Below are 23,095 nucleotides of genomic sequence, written 5' to 3'. Positions count from 1 at the left end.
GAGAGGCCAGAACTGGGGTTATGTGATCCCACTTGCTGGTTCCAGTCAGCAAGCGAGCTGCTGCCTTTTGGACCAGCTGAAGTCGGTGTGGGGAGGACTGGTCCAGGCCAGAATACAGGGAGTTGCAGTAGTCCAATCGGCAAGACACGAACAGGTGGATGACATGTTCGAGGACATTAGCAGGAAGGTATGGCTTCACCTTTGCTATCTGCCTTAAATGATAAAAACCTGATTGGACCACTGCACTCACCTGTCTGTAAAGATTACAAGAACCGTCTAAAAACACACCAATGTTTTTAACACAGTGTTTTAGAAAACCTGAACAAGGACCAAGAGGACCAACAGCGTTGTTTAAAAGATTAGAACTTTTTTTGAATCTCATTCAGTTTCAGTCTAGGTCACACCTTCCTGCATCACAATATAACTATAGACACATTACTTGTGTGTGTGTGTGTGTGTGTGTGTGTGTGTGTGTGTGTGTGTGTGTGTGTGTGTGTGTGTGTGTGTGTGTGTGTGTGTGTGTGTGTGTGTGTGTGTGTGTGTGTGTGTGTGTGTGTGTGTGTGTGTGTGTGTGTGTGTGTGTGTGTGTGTGTGTGCCTGCTCTGTCTTCTCGATCCCCAGTGAGTCGTGGAGGATGGCTGCTTATACTGAGCCAGGATTCTCTGGAGGTTTCTTCCTGTTAAAAGGGAGTTTTCCTCTCCACTGTCGCTGCATGCTTGCTTAGTATGAGGATTGCTGTATAGTCACTGACACTAGTCAGTGACTTGATGCAATTTGCTGGGTTCCTTATATAGGAAACATTATTTCTGATTGGCTTAATGAACTGTGAATTGGAATGTTTATTATGTGAAGTGCCTTGAGACGACTCTTGTCGTGATTTGGCGCTGTATAAATAAACTTGAATTGAACTTGAATCTAATCAACACAATGACTCACCATCAATAGAGGCTAATGACTCATCAGGAGATGGAGAGGCGGGGTACTCAGAGTAGTTTCCGCTCTTTAAATAACAACAGACAGCTACAGCTTATAAGCTTGGCTCTCCCATATTCCAGTTAGAACCGACAAAGCTCCTCAGAGGAGAAGTGAAATGTTTTAAATAAACCAAAGAAGTCCAGTTGCCTTCATCTGAACTCTTTGGAGTAATAGTCAATAATAAAAAATACATAATAAAGTAATAAAACGTATATAATTATGCTCACATTCACTTTTACCATCTCTTTGTGGGAGGCGGAAAATTGATCACGTTTAACCCTCTTAAGACCATAAATAAAACAAGTATTTTTGTTTTGTTTTATGGCTTTAAAATTGTAATAAAAGTGTAAAATGTTTGTAACTCTGCTCCTTTTTTCAGAACAACCTCAGCTTTCAGTGTCTGGTTTGTATTTGTGTTTATGTTTATTAAAGTCTGTAAAACTGCAGCTTAAATGAAAAAAAACATTTGAATTTTCTTTACATTTATTACTAAACAGGAACTTCAAAATGACTTGAGCAAACTATGTCAAAAGAACTACCGGTATTTAAACTCAGAACTGTGTTGCAAACACTCAGAAAACAGTGTGACCCCTGACCTCATGATTACCAGTTTAATGACTGCAGCCTGTCTGTGACCACAGGTCTACGCTCTGGTCCAGAGAACGGGATACAGTAAAATAAATACTAGGTATCATAAAATAACACTCATGGGCTACTTCACAGCTGTAGCTACATTTCTACCAGCATTATGAAGATCAATAAGCAGATAAAAGGTTAAATCTAAACATTTCATTACAAAAAGTAAACTAATAAAATTCTGCACTGATAAAATTATATTTTCAGCTAAATAAATATTTATTGTAAGTATATATATATACCGTAAATCCTCTAATACAGGCCCGGGCCTGTATTTGACTCAAGCTCATCAAGCTCCAGGCCTTTATTGGAAGGAGGGCCAGTATTAGAGGCAGGCCTCTATTTCTATTTGAGCAAAACGAACTAATGGTTCACTGGAGTTTTTGACAATTAAAATTGCGCCCACATTTTCAAAGTTAAACACATTTCTTCTAACAACGGTAGTTTCTGCTTCAGCCCTCTCCCCCCTCCCCCTGCGCAGCGGCCGCAAACTCACTGATGCGCCTGCAGCCTCTCGGAGTTCCTGCTGCTCTAAACATTAAAATAATTATTTCATTTTCTGTTCCTCACTTCTGATTACCTTCAATGGTGTCTGTTTGTTGCAACCAGCAGGTACAAAAACTAACTTGTTTTTATTTGACTATTTTTCTGTCCTGCCTGTTTATTATCTTCCTGCATCTCCTCTCAATCCTAAAGAAAAACTGCTACCTGGGTTCATTTATATTCACCTTATGAGTTACCTTTGAACTGCAGTTCTAAAAGATCTACCGACCGCTAAAACAGTGGAGCGCTCCCTGCTTGGCGGGCGTATCATACAGTCCGAGCAATAAACGCGGAAGTTAGATCCAAACACCCGTTGTGTGGGAGAAGCATCGAAACGAACTGTTTAATCTGCCCATCATTTGTGTTGAGAGATCAGCAGTGTTTGGATCAACAAAGGGTGACTACTTTGACAGTAGAAACTGTATTTATGGCTTATTTTTGTGCATTTAAAGTTCAGCCGCCATTGATAGTTGTTAAAAGTTGGTAAACCTGTGCATATGAAACAAAAAACGCCTTTTGTTTATCGATTTATTGTGAAAAAAGGAAGTTGTGCTTGCTCCTTTTCCTGTTGGGCGGTTGTGATTTCTGTCCATTGACTGCGGAGGTGCTCCGGTGAAAATAGGATCGATTCTATTTTTGCCGGACGCCGGAACAGAGGGCGGCGCACGGCGCCGCACTGCCGGAGCACGGCCGCAGTAGTAAAATTGCTCTGATTGACTACAACGGGACCGATTTTGCTCCGGCGTTTGTGTCGGAGCGGAGCGGAGCGGAGTTAGTGGAATTTGCGTTGGAGGACAAGGTGATGCGCGCAGCGCCCCGCTCCACAGCTTGCAGCAAAACGCATCAGGCGCAAATAAAAGACAGAAAACATTAAAGGAAATGAACTGACATGAACGATCGTGTGTTAAATTAGTTTTTGAGGTGGCGACACCTGATTGTGGCCGTGCTCAGGAGGCAGATCTACCGACCGCGAAAACAGCGGAGCTCTCCCTGCTTGGCGGCCGCATCAGTGATCTGTGAGTCGGAGGACAAGGTGATGTGCCCCGCTCCACAGCAGCGAAACTTATCAGGCGCAAATAAAAGACAGAAAACATTAAAGGAAATGAACCGACATGAACGATCGCGTGTCAGTACCTATGCTCTGACACAGCGCGTTGCCCCCCTGAGCGCAGGAGCTTGTCACCTGCTGACAGCAGGCTGCTGTCTTTTCCGAGGGCTGCATCTTGCCGGTCATTATCACGTGACAGCGACTAGTCGACGACAGGCATAAAAAGTCACTATAGTGAAGTCGACTAGTTCATACACCCCCTACTGCTGCTCTCCAGAGTGTTCTGCAGCATAATCAGCACGTTCTCTTTGAACTTGATAGTGTAATGACCTGGCTGGGGTTGTAAGCCAGGTGCATTCTGGGTATTGTGTTATATGTGTTTCCTATCATTCTGCTAGTTCCTATGTGCTGATTTGCGTGTTGTGTGAGTGTTATGTAAGCCACAGGGAAGGTGATGTGTGTTCTGTGGAGCGGGTTGAATTAGCATGGTTAACTGACACCGTGACTCTGTGTGGTAGGAGCATGATAGAGGATCATGTCTGTAGCGTTACAAAGCGTTGAGGAAAGCGCCTAACAAAGGTCTGCGTGAACCTCTACTGCCTCCTGCTGGTTGATTTGGGGACTATAACCCTGCCGCTGAGACGCTCATATTTGCTTGTTACTACATTCCACCCGGCCACAATAAGAGACCGGCCATTATAACCCTCCGCTGACTCCGACACCGACCCGGCCTTTAATTGAATACCGGCCTGTATTAGAGGATTTACTATATATATATATATATATATATATATATATATATATATATATATATATATATAATGAAGCTGAATCATTTAGTAAACAGTTGAGTGTTCAAATAAAAACCAGTGTGACTTTAATCTGTCCCTCCTCATGTCACCATCTACAGAAACAGCCTTCTGGATTTTGTTTGTGACGTTTGTTTCCATAACTTTATAAAAGCTGCTGATGAAGAGGATCAGACCATCTCCTCCTTTCGGTTCTCGCTCTCCCGTCACAGTCCGCACTGTTTCTTTCAGTGACGCTGCAAAGCTGGTTTCCTTCTAGCGATTTTTGGAGTAACATGAATTACATCATGTAATACCTCGTTCGAAAGCTCGTTTTATGTACTTTTAGAACTCGTTTGAAGTATTTTTATTCGATTAGTAATTCAGAAGTTATGACCCGGAGAATCTAGAGTGAGACACATCCGTGATTCTTTGAGTTTCTGCAACTCTTCAGGAGAAGTCTCTCTCATGTCTCATTTTCTGTCCCAGACATGCAGCTACCTGACGCTGGGGACACACCGGCCGCGGAAGCGCCGCGAAGCGCCGAGAAGCGAATCGCTCACGAAATTCGGCCGCTGCTCGCCGCTCCTCAGTTCAGATCAGACGCGCCTCGGCTCAGCTGTAGTTTTTCTTTTAAACACTTGGTGTCCTCCATTTCCTCTCTGTCTTTTCTCAGCTCTTTTCCTCTACGTTTGAGTGTTTGTACGCGCGCGCTTGTGTGTGTGTGTGCGTGTGTGTGTGTGTCTGTGTGAACCTATGGTATGAGTTGTTTCTGCCAGTTGAATCTCTTGGAACCCGCTCCAATTCTGCAGCTGTATCCGAGCAGTTTCTTCCGAAATGGGTACGTAAATAACCATGTTTTTCGGGGGTCGTACAGCTCCTTGTGTTTCTCAACTTCCATAATTAATTTAAAGTCATCCATCCTAACTGCTTGCCTCAGACTTTCTGCCTCTTTGTCCTGTTTGCTCCAGTGAAAAGACACCCAAAACCACACACCCTTCACGCGGTCACACACACACACAAGTTCGATGTGTGTGTATGTGTGTGCGTGTTCGTGTGGTTTTTCTGCAGTGTCTGTTTACGAACACATTTGACTATTGCGGAATTTTATTTTGAAATGCTTTATTTTGTTAACTTTACCGGCCTGCCTCTTATGTCTACGTTTGACTTCCTGCCAGAATTGACGCGATTCACCCGCGGCACGCGAAAAAAATAGAGCCAACACCAAAATGATCGCTGCACGGTGCGGGCTGGAGCGCCGGCGCGAGGCGATTCGCGGCGCTTCGGCGGCCCATGTGGTCTATAGAATAGCTTAACAAGGGCGCCGAATGAAGGCGGTCCCATTTTCGCGGCGCTTCCGCAGCCAGTGTGTCCCCGGCGTGACTCTGCTCCACACACACTAGCCACGGACTCAAACGCATGTAAACAAAAGTTCTGGTATTAAAATCTATCCAGCTGACGTGAAGCAGGCAGAAAAAAACTTACAGGTAGATGAACGCAGACTCCTGTCCGCAGGGAAAACACCGGTCTGTCGTCTCCATGGCTACAAGGTAGAGCGACAGCAAGGACAACCAATCACACGTTAGTATGATGCGGCAGAGCCAATCAGTGAGCTTGTAGGTGGGTCTAAGGGAAAATAGCCTTCAGCTTGAGGCGGCTGCCTCCGCATAGTCCTAGTGCCCGATTTGTATCATAGTATAACAGTTTTGTACGGTAAAATCTGACGAACGACCGGGAAAAGGGCACTTCGGACAAAAGGGGCAGGGTCTCAAGCACCCTCCGCACCCCCCTCTGCACGTGCCTGGTTATTCCCTTTGGTGGGTGTGTGTGTGTGTGTGTGTCGAATTAAACTTGTCATTTGTTTTAAGGACGACGGAGCAAAGAAGCGTTTTTATTAAGCTTAGAGGTGAAGAGTGAAGCTGTTTACACACACACAACCACAGTAGTTCTGCTGTGAAAAGTAGTTTTACATTCAGGGATTTACACAGCTGACACGTTTTAATGAAGTAAAAATAGTTTGTGTGAAGAATATAATTTTTATCTTCTCATGTGGATAAATGTAAAAATGTGTTGTCTTTTTGTCACCTGTGCTCTGATTTTCTCTGTTTAGGACTGCAGGTGTCCAGGGTCAGGAGAGGCTTTACTGGCTGGTCCTCCTGGGAGAAAAGCCTTCTACGTCATCATGTTAATGTTATTTAGCTGTTTGATATTTGAACAACACATTTATTAAAACAAATACTAACTGATAACTCTTTCTGGTCATTGATTTTATCACCAGTTTTATTATTACAGATGTTTTTGAACATGTTACATGAACAGAAAATGAAAAGATGGTAAGGAGACAAGATTAATTATAATAGGTTAAACTTATTTACAGATCAAAACCAGTATGGACCAGTTATGTACGGTTAAAGCAGGATTAACCTGAGTGACTCTTCCTGGATCATTTATTTAAACTGAGTGAGCAGGAAGTCTTTAACAGTGCTGGATCTGCTGCAGGAGGATCCAGACGTGGATGGAGGGCTGGAGCAGACCCGTGGCTGGACGTTTCTGGCCAGAGGAACATCATACAGGACGGTCTGCAGAGAGAGCTTTGGGACGCTTCCTCTCACTGTCCACTCCATCGTCCATCTACAGGGCCTGCTGGGCTGGCTCAGACGATGGCTGTTACATCTCTAAGATGTATTCAGAAATATGAAATGAGTAGATGGTTTATGGATCCACTGGTATAACAATTGTGACTCTTCAGCAAATAAAACCACAGTATTGTTTTAATAGAGGTTCCTACATAAATGACTTGCCTGTTAACAGTAGTAGTGGTGGTTTTCTGGTACCTCCTCCAGGACAGAGCACCACTGACCTCCTCCACACACATCTTCCTCAGGCTCATCCTCCAGACCCTCAACTTCACCAGCACAGAGGCAGATGTGCAGCACAGTGCATGCTGACCTGTAATAGATTAAAAAAAGTTTTTTTTATTGAAAAATGTAAAACAAAACAACCTGCAGTACACTGGTTCTGTTCAGTTTAAAGAAAAGCAACAGGGAAAACTACAGAGAATTTACATTTTTAAGACAGATCTAATCATTATTAGGCTTAAGTTGAATAAACAAAAGCACATTGAAAACACTTCAATGCTATTTTATTAAAAAGCCTGTTTTTTAAAAACGTTTTATCCTCATTTGGTGCAAAATAAGAAATTCTACGGTCCAAATAAAATTAGAAAACATCCTGCTGCATTCAACATTTATAATGCATTTGGTTTATATTAATTACCTACATGATAATACTCTGTAGTAATGTGTTGTGTACGTTTAACAAGTTCAAGCAGAGATTGAGATTTTTGAAGTAGAGGCAGCAGTCAAACGTTTAACACGTTCATTCTGTAGCTTAAAACATACATGAAACCATCTAAAGTTAACATGTAAGTCCTGAAAGCTTCTAGAATAAACAAAATTACTGTACCTGAAAACGGTTGTGAACAAACGCTGCTGATGGACGTGAAGCTGCTGTAGCTCCTTAATATTCCTGCTCCATTTTCGCTAGCTTTAGCATTTTTCCTTTGCGTGTAGCTTCCGCCACGGCTGTGACGGGACCTACGGGCCACCGTACAGGTGAAGGCTAGACTGTCCGAATTCAGAGCCGCTGGGTTCCGGTCTTAGCGGTCTAGCAAGGACCCGGCCTTGCTAGACCGGCGAGGACCCGTATTCATAAGCATCCTGCCTGTGGATTCGGACACACCCAATATTCCTGCTCGATTTTCGCTAGCTTTAGCATTTTTCCTTTGCGTGTAGCTGCCGCCACGGCTGTGACGGGACCTACGGGCCACCGTAGAGGTGAAGGCTAGACTGTCCGAATTCAGAGCCGCTGGGTTCCGGTCTAGCAAGGACCCGGCCTTGCTAGACCGACGAGGACCCGTACTCATAAGCATCCTGCTCGGGGATTCGTACACACCCTAGTCACGTGCTTCCGGCTACTGTGGGGGTGACGTGTTTTCGGTTACTGTGGAGCTTCACAGTGGCTGTGTCTCAATTCAGGGTCTGCATCCTTCGAAGGACCCAGCCCACCCGGCCGACGTGGGCTGCGTCCTCCGTCGGCCGGGTAGACCGGATGTTAACGGCTGTGAATTTGGACAGGCCTAGCCTTCATGAACTCCCTCGGCGAACGTTCCGTCGCCTAGCAACCGTGGAACCGATGGGCAGAAGGCAGAAGGAACCTTAAACGATGGAGCTCGACGTTTTATTTAGCTTTTTAACCCCCAGAAACCCAAATTTAGAAAACAACTGCAAAATATTTTTTAACCTTTCACATGTTGTTCTAGGAGGCCAGATAAACGGGCCTATTTACACATTTTAACAGCCAATAGTGTTGCAGAACTGAACAATAGGACCTATTAGCAATGTAAATGTGGTTTTAAAAAGAAAAAAAATGGGGAAGGTTTATTTTTGTAGACTTAAATCTGATGTTGTAATACTACAACCGTGGGTCTCTGGGGGTTAATCATTTCCTTGACTGTTGGAGAGCTAATTCAGAGAAAATACTTTAGACTAGCTGAGCCTGAGCAAAGATGTGATAATAGTTTTTAATACTTTCTAAGGGTCTTACTTTGACCAAAACCGATTTATCACCTTTTAAGACTTTTCAAGACCCAGCGGATACCCTAAACAATTCTCATTTGTAAACAAAAATAAAATTCAAGAGTTTAATGCAGAACTGATTTTATTTAGATATTTCTTTTACATGTACATGTTTAATCTTCATTAACCATTTTTTTCTAGCAAAGTAAAAAGCTGTCAAAGTTCTTCCTTCTCTCCTGTGCTCTCTGCTGCTCTGCAGCCTCATGTCCTCCCAGATCAGCTCCAGAAGCTCATCGCTGGCACCTTCCCCTGGATGCCCATTTTCTCCAGAATAGTCTTAACAAACATGTAAGAAAAGAAACAGGAAGAGAAAAGAGGACAACGGGTTATTCCTTTCATGTTTTCGCAGAAAAAAATATACTCAAACGAGTTTTTAAAATATGAGATGTTATTGTACCTCCATGCCACAGCCGCCGAATACTTTGCTCCGGTGATCATGTGGTCCATCTCCGCCCTAAGCTTAATAAATTCCCTGGTTTTCTCTTTTGGTCCTAAAATACAAACTTCTATTAAAATCAGGGGGAAACGTAGTGGGAGAAGTACGACACCGAGCGCGGCCGAACATACGAGCCGAGACCGCAATACAAGCACTTTTACTGTAACATTTCTAACTAAAATAACGTTCATGTATCACAAAAAGTCCTTAAACTGACAGTTTTCAAGTTTATACTTACATTTATAAGCGCAATCCTCTCCGACAGCTCCCGCTTCACTGTCCGCCATTGTTTTTAAGTTTTTCTGCCGGCCGGCCCGCAAGGCATCTTGGGAAATGCTACCTATTGAAGGATACACCCGACCCATCCTTCATTCAGGCGAAAAGAAGGCCGCATTCGTCGACCGCATTTGAAGGAGTCTTCGAATTGGGACAGGCCGAGTCGCGGCGCTGTGACGTAACCGGCCGAAGAATCCGGCTGAGGTAGGATGCAGACCCTGAATTGAGACACAGCCAGCATGTCAAGCCAAAACCGCCACAATACGCCACTTTCCCAACCCGTCTAGTGTAGCCAGACCCTTCTCGGATTCGGACACGTTTTCCAGATGTTGCGCGTGCTGAATCTGCTCGTGCTCTTGATGGCGTCGAGCAGAAATGTCCTCGGTAAGCCTGGTTTGTTTGCAAAGTCAAAAATATCTAATTTTGATTTTGGATTTTTTTAAAGACGTAAAAGTATAAGTGTTTATATGATTTCTTGCTAATGTGAAATTTTAAGTTTTGCCTATTGATTTTTTTATGATGTATCTGTAGAGATGTTTATTTGGATTTTGGAAATGGAAAGATGTTGAGGGATGGGGCAATGAAAAGCCTTGAGCTTCTCCCTGTTCCCCTTTAAGGACCAAAGAGGAATCTCTAAACCTTCTAAATAATAAATTTGTATTTTGTATTTGATTTCAATTTGTTTGAATGGTCTGAAGTGAATAAATAAATGAAATAATAATAAAAATAATAATTAACCGCCGATTCCGTTTTATCACTAACAGCACCAGGGGCACAGAGTGGCCACTATATAGTCAAGTTTATTATATAGCCCCATTTCATACACAAAACGGTAGCCCAATGTGCTTCACATAGTTAAAACAATCACAAGTTAAATGAAATTGTTAGTCACATTGCATGTGTCATTGTGACTATAAGATGCACCCAGCAATTCAATGATAAATGTTTCCTTCTGCGATCCAGATTCAATTCCCCCATGTCCACCTGTAGTGTATTGACCGGGGAGGTCTTAAATGCTCCAGCACACTAGAGTCTGTCACTGCAGATCATCCGGACGCCTCAACAAAGAAGCAGCTGCTGACCCATACGCTACACATCCATAATCAAAGAGAGATCTAATTAATGCCTGGTAAAGTCTCTTCAGAGCGGAACAGCTCGCACCCCATTCCCTCCCAGCTACACACCTCATAACGTTGATGACTTTCTTGCATTTTGTTTCTATCCTTTCAATATGCCCCTTCCATGTCAGGCGTTCATCAAATATAACACCTAAATACTTAAAATAACTCTCTTTTTCAATATCCTTATCATACTTATGCAATTTCAAAGTGTCACTTACTACCCTATTTGTGAAAAACATAATTTTTGTTTTTTCCACTGAAAACCAGAATCCCCATTCAAACCCCCACTCAACCACAACGTTTATTGACCCTTGACGTGACGTGACGTGACACGTCTCGTGGCACGTGACGTCACACCACTCATGTGACCGCCCCCTTCACCATGATGGACGTCAAAAAGACCATTTACACCCATAGAAACTCCAGTGAAGGTAGTCAAAACAAGCCAGATTGTAGCCTTTTATCGCTTTTATTTAGTTGATTTGACAGTAAAATGGTTTTAGCTTGCTGCGTGGTTGGCTGCACTAAGAGAAAAGGAGTAAACTCAACTCGTTTTTTTCTTTTTAATAACTTTGATGGAGACTGAGGACGGAGATGAACTGCAGCGATCAATCAATCAAGCGGACTAGCAGGCCTCAGATTTGTGGCGAACATGTTTTTACCGGGTAAGAGTAACGTTAATTTATTTCACAAGGAAGACAGGGACAGGGATAAATGTGATGTGTTTATACAAGTTATTGATAATCCTGATGGATGGGTGATTCACCATGGTGGCTGCGCTCCGTCCACTGTAGTGTAAAGCGAGACAATCATTAACAATATTAAAGCTCCGATGTATGATTACATGTGTTAAAATTACGTTTTTTATTTATTTATATGAGCGTCGGCGTTCAGAAATCTTCTCATTCCGGTGTGAGAGCAGCAGCTGAACCCGGTAACACCACCAGCAACAGAAGCTGGTAGGGATCAGGACTTTTTAAAAATCAGCTTTTGTGTAAAGTGAAACACTGTTTACAACAAAATGTTATAAATCCAGAGGGGTGAATTTAGGCAAAGTCAGCAACATGTTTACATCGGTGAACAGCTGCAGAGAGAACGTAAACTAACGTTGGTAAGCTAGTTAACATACCGCTCTCTATGAGCCCCCGCTAGATGCGCTACTTCTTCTGATAACTGAACTGGGCATGAACTAGTTGAAGGAAAACTGGAGGAGTTTTGTTTTTGTTTTGATTGCAAAAACAATTTCAGGCTCTACTTTTCCCATTGTTTAGTAATCGTGTCGCTCACTGTTTACATGCTTTTGCTGTCCACCATGGTGGACCCAAGTGATTAGGTGATGTCAGTGCAAAGGGTCAATATAATCTTGAACCTTATGCACTAAATGCCCAATATTCCTTCCGTTTTTCCATAAAGCGCCATCATCTGAGCACAAAGACCTTCCAATACCCTCAGGAACTGCAGAAAAAACATCATTAATCATAATGACAAATAGTTGAGGGCTAACCACAGTTCCCTGAGGTGTACCATTTTCAAGCACATACTGACTAGAAGTCGCAGTCCCAATTTGCACCTGTATCTTTCTATCACAGTGGTTCCCAAACTTATTTGGCCGCGCACCCCCTTCTATGTCACGACCATGTCGCCCCCCCCCCCGCCGCCCCCACATCAGGGCATGGCTATATATATATAAATATAAATATATATATATATATATATATATATATATATATATATCAGATGTCAAGCTAAACAGACAGGGTTAAACAAATTCCCCATCACTTTCATTTTTTAAATGGTAATTAATAAACATTCAATACCATTACAATTTCCTTTGATTTCATTTTAAATAAATATTTAGAGTGCCCAGGTAGCACATAAACAATGCAATTTAACGGTTTTCTTAAAGTAGGAACGTTTAACCTGTGCGGCCAGAGCGCTCTCCTTCCTTCTGCTCTGCATAAATCTGAGCTGATCACCTACTTGTGCCTAATCAAATGTCAATAGGGGAAAAGATATCGCCATGATGTTCACTTTTACCTCAGACTGACTTATTGCTGTTTTACGGTGAGGCTGAATCTGCGATCCGCTGCCACGCGGACTGGAATAACAAATGCTGCAGTAACAGGACTTGTGGTCAGGTTCATGAGGAGTCACTGGCTGGAGCGGACCCAACTCATCCCAAAATAGAAATTAATACCTTAATTTGACCTTGAATGAAAAATATTGTTATAAAACCTCTTAAAAGTTTTTATCACGGTGGAGGGAGCGTTCATTTCTGCCTTCAGTCTGACGGCGCGCCGGAGTTAAAGCAGCGTGCACGCTTATTGAATCTCTGTGTGTGTGTGTGTGTGTGTGTGTGTGTGCATGCGCGCGGCACAGCCGCTCAAGTCACCGCGTCTCGTTATTGGCGCTATTTAAACCAATGTTGTAAAATGACTTCTGCCCAGCCCAGATGTGCTCACTTGTGCACCCGTGAGCCGTGGTTCCGCTGGAACACGTCTGACCTCTGACAGACGCACTCTGAACTTCAGATCTTCAGCGCGTTGTTAATAGCCTGAATGGGAAGCATTTCTTGTTATTTTGTTACATCCACAATGTTCTGTGTGTGAGGTTTACAATGTCAGAACACCTGCATGAGACAGGGTGTTAATTACAATCTGCCAGAATGACTCACCACCTTCAAATTTCTCCAACACCGTTAAAAATGATCAAATACGGAACATATCGGCGTGCGCAGGCCAGAGTGCTGAAGCTCGGCGCATTGTTATTATGAAGCTAGGGCACATGTGGAGGACACGTGCAAAAATATACTTGTTTTCAATTACATTTATTGTGCCCACTAACTTTTTCTTTGGCCCACCCACAAATGAGTTTCTAAGCTAATGGTGACATATGACAGACTTCTCTGGGCTCCGCAGCCATTACACTTTTCACCTCGCGCACCCCCTAGCGGCAGCTCGCGCACCCCTGGGGGTGCACGCACCACACTTTGGGAATCCCTGTTCTATCAGATAGAAAATCTCGAATCCAGTTGAACATCCCTCCACCAATACCCAATCTGTGCAACTTAATAAAAAGCCCATCCCTCCACAACATATCATATGCCTTTTCTATATCAAAAAACACGGCTAAAACTCTCGGGAAAAAGGGAACTAAACATCAATATAATTCTTGTTTTTTTCTTCTACAACAGATCCATCGCCACTACTACTACTACTACTACTACCCCTTTTGCGCTTATCTCTCCTTTTCTCCTTTAACTCCAGAACCATATATTCCTCTCCTGAATCGTTGGGGTCTCCCCACTCACCCAAAGCTGACCCACTCACGGAACAGTCGTGCTCAACCGCCACTACTGGAGTATTGCCACCCATGATCAAACCCACATTTTTCCGACCCCTTTTGCCAGCAGACGCCATCGCCACCCTCCTGCCAACCAGTCCGTCTGCGGTCAAAACAATCTCCCAAACTTCCCTGCTCAAGCTTGTCACGTCAAAGTACAGGTCCTTCTAAAAAAATTGCTTTTTGTGATAAAGTTCATTATTGTCTGTAATGTACTGATAAACATTAGACTTTCATATATATTAGATTCATTACACACAACTGAAGTAGTTCAAGCCTTTTATTGTTTCTATTATTGATGATTTTGGCATACAGCTCATGAAAACTCAAAATTCTGTAGCATGGTTAAACTACATACTAGAATTAACTCTGGTTGCTATCAGCTTTGTTAGATTCTGAAGAAGATCAAACAAGTTAGCAAATGAAGCTTCTATCATATATACATATCTAGGATATTAATATATCGATAGAAGTTCATACGCCAACGGGCTTGGTCTATATTTTAATCCAAAGATTAATTTTTAATTTAAGATAATTAAATTAATAGCAAAAGTGTATTTATTAAACAGAAGACTTAATGGATTCTTTGCTTATTCAATAACCAAATGTACACCATTCTGTGTTTCATTTCAAAGAAGAGTCAGGTTTAAAATAAATAAGAATTTATTACTAACAATTTTGAAAATTACTATTTATAAATGACTATGTGTAACAGCTTGATATTAAAACTTGTGTCTGAATGAAAAGCTAAAATGAAATGTGAGGCTTAGATGCGTGAATGATATCTCAGAAGATTTTTTTCAGACAGAAACGTGTTCTGGGTGGAAACGTTGGGTTGCAGCTAACTTATGGTTTCTTAGAGAGAACAGCATCAGACACAGTCTGTGTTCTACCTCACCCATTTAGACGACCCTCTGTGTGGATCCGGAGGTCAGAGGGAGGATGTTGTCAGCCTCAGGGTACTCGGTCAGGTAGAGAAGACCCGAGTGAAACCGTCTCTCTGGTCCAAAAGTTGTCGCAGGGTACACAGTGTTGAGCTTGCATCTGGCTTAACTCTGAAGAAGTTTTGCATCAGCTGGTTACAGGTGCGTTTATTCGGAGCAATTCTATCGGCATGGAAGAACAGCTTAGTAGAAGCTTGGGCGGCTGTCCCTCGTCCTCTGGTGGGTTCAAGAACTGACTTTGAGTTGCGGAGATTTGGTTTTAACAAAACCTCAGAAAACGCCCTCTCCGCATCGGAAAGCTTTTGTCATGAAGCAAAGACATGTGAGAGCAAGTTAACCTTTTACCCTGGATTCAGTCCTGCATGAGGTGTACACGTGCGAATGACCTTCTGGTTACTGATCACCAAGGTCGGATTAACCATATGGGCAACTGGGCAATTGCCCAGGGCAGCAAGGGCACAAGCAAAATACTGTATCTGTAATCTCCCACTTTATATTAAACTAGGGTGACCGTACGTCCTCTTTTCCCCGGACATGTCCGCTTTTCACTGTCTGTCCGGGCGTCGGGGGGGGGGGGGGGGGGGGGGGGGGGGGGGGGGGTCTTGTATTGATGAAAATGTCCGGTTTTTCATCCAGGAGCAGGGATCGAATTATGGGGGAGCTGGTGAAAGAGGTGAAAAAGTAAGAATCCAGGCAGCAGTTTTTCTGGAGATTTTAGAGGAGATGCAGGAAGATGAAAGACAGACAGGACAGGAAAATAGTTAAATAAAAACAAGAAAACAAAACAAAGTGTTGAAAAGTAAAATGTAGGTAGATTTATCTCCACTTCATGTTTTGACCTGTATAAAGCAATAAGTTATACACATGTAATATTTATACATCTGATACAATTCAGATCACTTTCAAAACTAAGTCACACACCCAGGGCCGTTCCAAGACATTTTGAGGGCCAAGGCAAAATGTGTAATTCATACCCTCTCCAGGAGTATTAGTTATACAGTGTTTATAAAAGCCCCTCAGACATTACTGACATGTTCTAATATTATCAGATGAAAAACTAACTTATCAGACATGCTGTCTCATCTGCTTCTTTTCTAAACTTGCAAAAAGTAACAAAACCGTCCAGTAAAATGGTTTTAGCTTGCTGCATGATTGGCTGCACTAAGAGACGAGGACATAAACTCAACTCGTTTTTTCTTTTTAATAACTGATGGAGACTGAGGACGGAGATGAACTGCAGCAATCAATCAATCAAGCGGACTAGCAGGCCTCAGATTTGCAGCGAACATGTTTATACCGGGTAAGATTAACGTTGATTAATTTCACGAGGAAGACAGGGACAGAGATAAATGTGATGTGTTTATACAAGTTATTTATAATCCTGATGGATGGGTATTTCACCACGGAGGCTGCGCTCCGTCCACTGTAGTGTAAAGCGAGACAATCATTAACAATATTAAAGCTCCGATATATGATTACGTGTGTTAAAATTACGTTTTTTATTTATTTAAATGAGCGTCGGCGTTCAGAAATCTTCTCATTCCGGTGTGAGAGCAGCAGCTGAACCCGGTAACACCACCAGCAACAGAAGCTGGTAGGGATCCGGACTTTTTAAAAATCAGCTTTTGTGTGAAGTGAAACACTGTTTACAACATAATGTTATAAATCCAGAGGGGTGAATTTAGGCAAAGTCAGCAACATGTTTACATCGGTGAACAGCTGCAGAGAGAACGTAAGCTAACGTTGGTAAGCTAGTTAACATACCGCTCTCTATGAGCCCCCGCTAGATGCGCTACTTCTTCTGATAACTGAACTGGGCATGAACTAGTTGAAGGAAAACTGGAGGAGTTTTGTTTTTGTTTTGATCGCAAAAACAATTTCAGGCTCTACTTTTCCCATTGTTTAGTAATCGTGTCGCTCACTGTTTACATGCTTTTGCCGTCCACCATGGTGGACCCAAGTGATTAGGTGACGTCAGTGCAAAGGGTCAATATCATCTTGAACCTTATGCACTAAATGCCCAATATTCCTTCCATTTTTCCATAAAGCACCATCATCTGAGAACAAAGACCTTCCAATACCCTCAGGAACGGCAGAAAAAACATCATTAATCATAATGACAAATTGTTGAGGGCTAACCACAGTTCCCTGAGGTGTACCATTTTCAACCACATACTGACTAGAAGTCGCAGTCCCAATTTGCACCTGTATCTTTCTATCAGATAGAAAATCTCGAATCCAGTTGAACATCCCTCCACCAATACCCAATCTGTGCAACTTAATAAAAAGCCCATCCCTCCACAACATATCATATGCCTTTTCTATATCAAAAAACACGGCTAAAACTCTCGGGAAAAAGGGAACTAAACATCAATATAATTCTTGTTTTTTTCTTCTACAACAGATCCATCGCCACTACTACTACTACTACTACTACTACCCCTTTTGCGCTTATCTCTCCTTTTCTCCTTTAACTCCAGAACCATATATTCCTCTCCTGAATCGTTGGGGTCTCCCCACTCACCCAAAGCTGACCCACTCACGGAACAGTCGTGCTCAACCGCCACTACTGGAGTATTGCCACCCATGATCAAACCCACATTTTTCCGACCCCTTTTGCCAGCAGACGCCATCGCCACCCTCCTGCCAACCAGTCCGTCTGCGGTCAAAACAATCTCCCAAACTTCCCTGCTCAAGCTTGTCACGTCAAAGTACAGGTCCTTCTAAAAAAAATTGCTTTTTGTGATAAAGTTCATTATTGTCTGTAATGTACTGATAAACATTAGACTTTCATATATATTAGATTCATTACACACAACTGAAGTAGTTCAAGCCTTTTATTGTTTCTAATATTGATGATTTTGGCATACAGCTCATGAAAACTCAAAATTCTGTAGCATGGTTAAACTACATACTAGAATTAACTCTGGTTGCTATCAGCTTTGTTAGATTCTGAAGAAGATCAAACAAGTTAGCAAATGAAGCTTCTATCATATATACATATCTAGGATATTAATATATCGATAGAAGTTCATACGCCAACGGGCTTGGTCTATATTTTAATCCAAAGATTAATTTTTAATTTAAGATAATTAAATTAATAGCAAAAGTGTATTTAATAAACAGAAGACTTAATGGATTCTTTGCTTATTCAATAACCAAATGTACACCATTCTGTTTCATTTCAAAGAAGAGTCAGGTTTAAAAAAATTAAGAATTTATTACTAACAATTTTGAAAATGACTATTTATAAATGACTATTTGTAACAGCTTGATATTAAAACTTGTGTCTGAATGAAAAGCTAAAATGAAATGTGAGGCTTAGATGCGTGAATGATATCTCAGAAGATTTTTTTCAGACAGAAACGCGTTCTGGGTGGAAACGTTGGGTTGCAGCTAACTTATGGTTTCTTAGAGAGAACAGCATCAGACACAATCTGTGTTCTACCTCACCCATTTAGACGACCCTCTGTGTGGATCCGGAGGTCAGAGGGAGGATGTTGTCAGCCTCAGGGTACTCGGTCAGGTAGAGAAGACCCGAGTGAAACGTCTCTCTGGTCCAAAAGTTGTCGCAGGGTACACAGTGTTGAGCTTGCATCTGGCTTAACTCTGAAGAAGTTTTGCATCAGCTGGTTACAGGTGCGTTTATTCGGAGCAATTCTATCGGCATGGCAGGACAGCTTAGTAGAAGCTTGGGCGGCTGTCCCTCGTCCTCTGGTGGGTTCAAGAACTGACTTTGAGCTGCGGAGATTTGGTTTTAACAAAACCTCAGAAAACGCCCTCTCCGCATCGGAAAGCTTTTGTCATGAAGCAAAGACATGTGAGAGCAAGTTAACCTTTTACCCTGGATTCAGTCCTGCATGAGGTGTACACGTGCGAATGACCTTCTGGTTACTGATCACCAAGGTCGGATTAACCATATGGGCAACTGGGCAATATCTTGTATTGATGAAAATGTCCGGTTTTTCATCCAGGAGCAGGGATCGAATTATGGGGGAGCTGGTGAAAGAGGTGAAAAAGTAAGAATCCAGGCAGCAGTTTTTCTGGAGAGTTTAGAGGAGATGCAGGAAGATGAGAGACAGACAGAACAGGAAAATAGTTAAATAAAAACAAGAAAACAAAACAAAGTGTTGAAAAGTAAAATGTAGGTAGATTCATCTCCACTTCATGTTTTGACCTATATAAAGCAATAAGTTATACACATGTAATATTTATACATCTGATCAAATTCAGATCACTTTCAAGACTCAGTCACACACCCAGGGCCGTTTCAAGACATTTTGAGGGCCAAGGTAAAATGACCCCCCCCCCCAACTGGGCTACCCAGAAGCCTCTGTGTAATTCATACCCTGTCCAGGAGTATTAGTTATACAGTGTTTGTAAAAGCCCCTCAGACATCACTGACATGTTTTTTTTTTTGTTTCGTTTCGTTTTATTGAGATCCCCATTAGCTTCTGCCTAAATGCAGATGCTAGTCTTCCTGGGGTCTCATACATTTTCATACAATTGTTTACATAAGATAATACCCTATACACCCACACACACACACACACATTCACGCACACACATCCCTAATTCATATAATACCAGTAGCTCAAGATGAAATCACATATCTAGAACAAAATTACATATATAAACTAATAATAATAATATCTAATAATACCGGGAAAGGAGTTAATCACACCATTAAAGATTGAAAATAAAATATAACAGAATGGTGACATCATGTCCATTGATTCGTATCATAGTTCATCGATATCCAGTATTCGACCTCAAACCCAGATTCTCAATCCTTCCTTGCAGAGTTCATAGTCACTATACAATTAAGTGTGTAAACTAAAAAATTTTCTGTTTCTTCTGAAAAGAAATGTTATTACTTTCAAAAATTAAAAATCTAGGTAATGCATTCCATGCAAGCATAGCTTTATAGTAAAAATATTGTTGAATTTGAGTTGTTCTACTGCGTGGTAAAACACATTTCATCTCATTTATCTGTCGTGTATTATAAGTATGATTATCTGAAAAAAACAATAATTTGCTATGTATAATTTTTGGTGTTTTTGTAATTATTATTTTCCTCACAGTTGTTACCAAGAAATACTTCAATCTACTCTTCACATCAAGCCAAGCAAGTTTTTCATGCATAGTTCCCACATTTGTTCTGTAAGGGCAGCCTAAAACAATACGAGCAGCTTTATTTTGTGCTACTTGTAGCTTATGCAAATTATTTTCACTTGTACTGGAACAAATAATGGATGCTTGATCTACACAAGAAAGCACTAATGATTGAACAAGGCATTTAAGTAAATATTGTGGTATAAATTTGCAACAAAATTTAATTATGCCCATACCTCTCCCCATTTTGCGTAAAACATAATAATCTGGCTTGTCCATGATAATTTACAATCAACTATTACTTCCAGTAATTTTACTTCTTCTAGTTGTTCCATTACGTTGTTACTCAGGGTTAAATGTAACTTTGGCATCGACTGTAAAGTATGTTTGGAGCCAACTACCATGCATTTAGTTTTTCCTGCATTAATCACTAATTTGTTAGCAGTTATCCACTGCTCGACTGTTCTTAACTCTCTATTTAATATTTCATTCAATGTGCTCTCCGTATGTGCTGAAGCTAAAACAGTAATGTCATCTGCATATACTGCTGTAGTTGCATGTTGCAGCACCCACGGAAAATCATTTAAAAAAAATAGAAAACAAAAGAGGTCCCAAACAACTACCCTGTGGAACACCACATTCCATCATACCCTTTTCAGAAAAACTGCCATTGAAATAAAATTGATATTCTCTGTCAGTAAGATAACTTTTAGTCCAGTTAAGAGCAGATGTATGAAATCCATAGTGTTTAAGTTTTTGTAATAAAATATCATGATCTAAAACATCAAAAGCCGCACTTAAATCAAGAAATATAGAACCAATTAGCTTGTTATTATCAATATTCTCTAAGCAATAATCAGTTATTTGAATAAGTGCAGTAGTGGTTGAGTGATTTGTTTTGTAAGCATGTTGATATTTTGTGTTCAATTCATTTACCTCAAAATAATCTTGAATTTTGTCATATGCAATTTTTTCCATGATTTTACTTAAGGCTGGTAGCAAACTTATTGGTTGCCTGTTTTGACCAGACAGTGGTTCTCTATTGTTCTTAATTAAAGGTATTATTTTTGCTGTTTTCCACTGAGATGGGAAAATACCTTGTTTAAAACTTCCATTCATTATATGAACAATAGGACATGAAATAAAATCTATTACTAACTTTAACCATTTTATATCAGTATTATCTATGCCAGATGGTTTATTTTTACTTTTTAATATTATCTCCTTGTAACGTTATGAAAATGCTATTTTCTGCCCTTAACAGCTGCCCCTTTAACACAGAGACAGGGTGCATGAATTGCCAAGGTCGTGCACTTGTTCTAATGTTTACATTCCAGCAGAGAAGACAGAAGAAGGACGAAGAACGCTTTTCATTATTTAATCAAAGAACTTTATTTGTAATAAAGCTAATCAAAACAAATGTTGGTCAGTAATAATCAGGTGATTTCACAGATCAGTCACCTGATTATTATTGACCAACATTTGTTTTGATTAGCTTTATTACAAATAAAGTTCTTTGATTAATTAATGAAAAGCGTTCTTCGTCCTTCTTCTCTCTTCTCTGCTGGAATGTAAACATTAGAACAAGTGCACGACCTTGGCAATTCATGCACCCTGTCTCTGTGTTAAAGGGGCAGCTGTTAAGGGCAGAAAATAGCATTTTCATAACGCTACATCCTTAACCTTGTCTTCAGTCACTTTATCAAATTGAAATTGGCAGTTTTTATTTAACATTATTTTTTGTTTAATTAGTTGATAGGAAATATTTTTGGTTTGACTATTTTCCATAGAATCTCGCAACAACTTAATTTTATTAGTTAAAAACTGGTTTAAATAATTAGCAATTTCTGTTGGTTTAGTGAGATAAGTTCCCCCTACATCCAAAACAGTTGGAGCTGACCTATTATGCCTGCCCATCATTTTATTCAATGTACCCCATAATCTTGCACTATCTGATTTTGCATCAGTTAGTCTTTTTTGATAATACAACCGTTTTTTATGATTATTTAATTTAGTTACAAAGTTTCGTAATCTACGATACTCTTTCCATTTATATGGACTATTAGTTTTTACTGCTTCATTTTTAAGTTGATCCCTCTGCCTCATATATTCTTTTAATTCTTCATCCAACCATGGAGCAGATACCCTTCTCATAGCACGTTTCCTTATAGGAACATGTCTGTTTAACACCTTTGTGAACAATTCATTGAAAACTGCTACTGCTTGGCATGGATCATCTTCACTTAAAACCTGTGTCCAACTTATTTTCCTCACATCTTCTATGAAGTCATCTTCATTGAAATATTTAAACATCCGTCTGCACACAAATAATTGGCCTTTTTTAGGTATCTTTGTTTTCCTTGTTACCGCAATTAAATTATGGTCGCTACAGCCCACTGGAATCGAAACTGCTTTAGAACATAAATTTGCCATATTGGTAAAAATTAAGTCAATCAAAGTTGCAGAAAATTTGCCATTACTTTTCATCTGAATTCTAGTATCAGCCTGCACGAGTTGTGATAGATTTAAAAATGTTGGTGAATGAAAACAATTTATTCCTCAATGGACAATTTCCTGATTTCCGTCTATATTAAAGTCACCTAGGAAAAAAATTTCTTCTCTCAGATCACATGCCTTATCCAACATACCTCCTATCTGATCCAAGTGGTATATAGGAGCATTTGGTGGTCTGTAACAACATCCAATAATGACAGCTTTTAAATGAGGAATCTGCAATTCTAACCATAGTGTCTCAACTTCAGTTACCATGAAATCTGTTCTTACTCTAACTGGAATGTGATTTTTATCGCGTCAGACCCGTGTCACAACCCGTGCACGCGCATTGGGTCCACAGCGCGCGTGTGAACGGGACTCACGAGCGAAAATATACATGGCAGCGCGCGCGTGAACAGGACTCGCGAGCGAAAATATACATGGCGAGAGGTCATTTGTGCACTGAGAGGGAGCAAACTGTGTCTGTGAGCGCACAAGGATGTGCACAAGTGACAAACCTGCGTGCGCGCGTTGCCAACGAGCACACGGCAGAGGAAAACGTGCGCGCGCGGCAGCCTCTCTGCGCGCTCGGCAGCCTCTGCGCGCTCGGTTCCTAATTCCGCTCGCTCGGCTGTGAGGAGTTTTGGCACTCTGGAGGCGTGGCCTGTGGTAGATCTTCCCTATCCTCTGATTGGTTAGTTTACCCCGCACTTTACTCTCTAGCTATCTATATAAAAAAAT

The 23,095-nt window shown here is 41.2% G+C and overlaps 1 protein-coding gene and 1 long non-coding RNA gene across 5 annotated transcripts in view; one reads left to right on the top strand and one right to left on the bottom strand.

Annotated features, from left to right (window-relative positions):
- Positions 1 to 6,252: 6,252 nt before the first annotated feature.
- LOC129164943 (uncharacterized) lies at positions 6,253 to 9,437 on the bottom strand. Its single transcript, XR_008564413.2, has 5 exons — positions 9,302 to 9,437; positions 9,025 to 9,118; positions 7,456 to 8,903; positions 6,792 to 6,939; positions 6,253 to 6,665 (listed from the first exon to the last, which is right to left on the bottom strand). It is a non-coding gene; the product is annotated as an uncharacterized lncRNA (long non-coding RNA).
- A 148-nt stretch (positions 9,438 to 9,585) lies between these two features.
- Positions 9,586 to 23,095, top strand: part of LOC107372939 (poliovirus receptor homolog) — a 47,424-nt gene continuing 33,914 nt past the window's right edge. For all 4 annotated transcript variants that reach the window (XR_011516195.1, XM_054746852.2, XM_054746851.2 and 1 more), the window contains exon 1: positions 9,586 to 9,723. Coding sequence is in view for 3 of the 4 variants with exons in the window: in XM_054746851.2 (XP_054602826.1) it covers positions 9,666 to 9,723 (58 nt within the window). In the remaining variant the exon portion in view is untranslated. The remainder of the gene's footprint in view (positions 9,724 to 23,095) is intronic.

The sequence above is a fragment of the Nothobranchius furzeri genome, chromosome 14 (assembly GCF_043380555.1).
Source record: "Nothobranchius furzeri strain GRZ-AD chromosome 14, NfurGRZ-RIMD1, whole genome shotgun sequence".
In the NCBI taxonomy this organism is placed as follows: Eukaryota; Metazoa; Chordata; class Actinopteri; order Cyprinodontiformes; family Nothobranchiidae; genus Nothobranchius; species Nothobranchius furzeri.
This window is presented reverse-complemented; position numbering and strand designations above follow the sequence as displayed.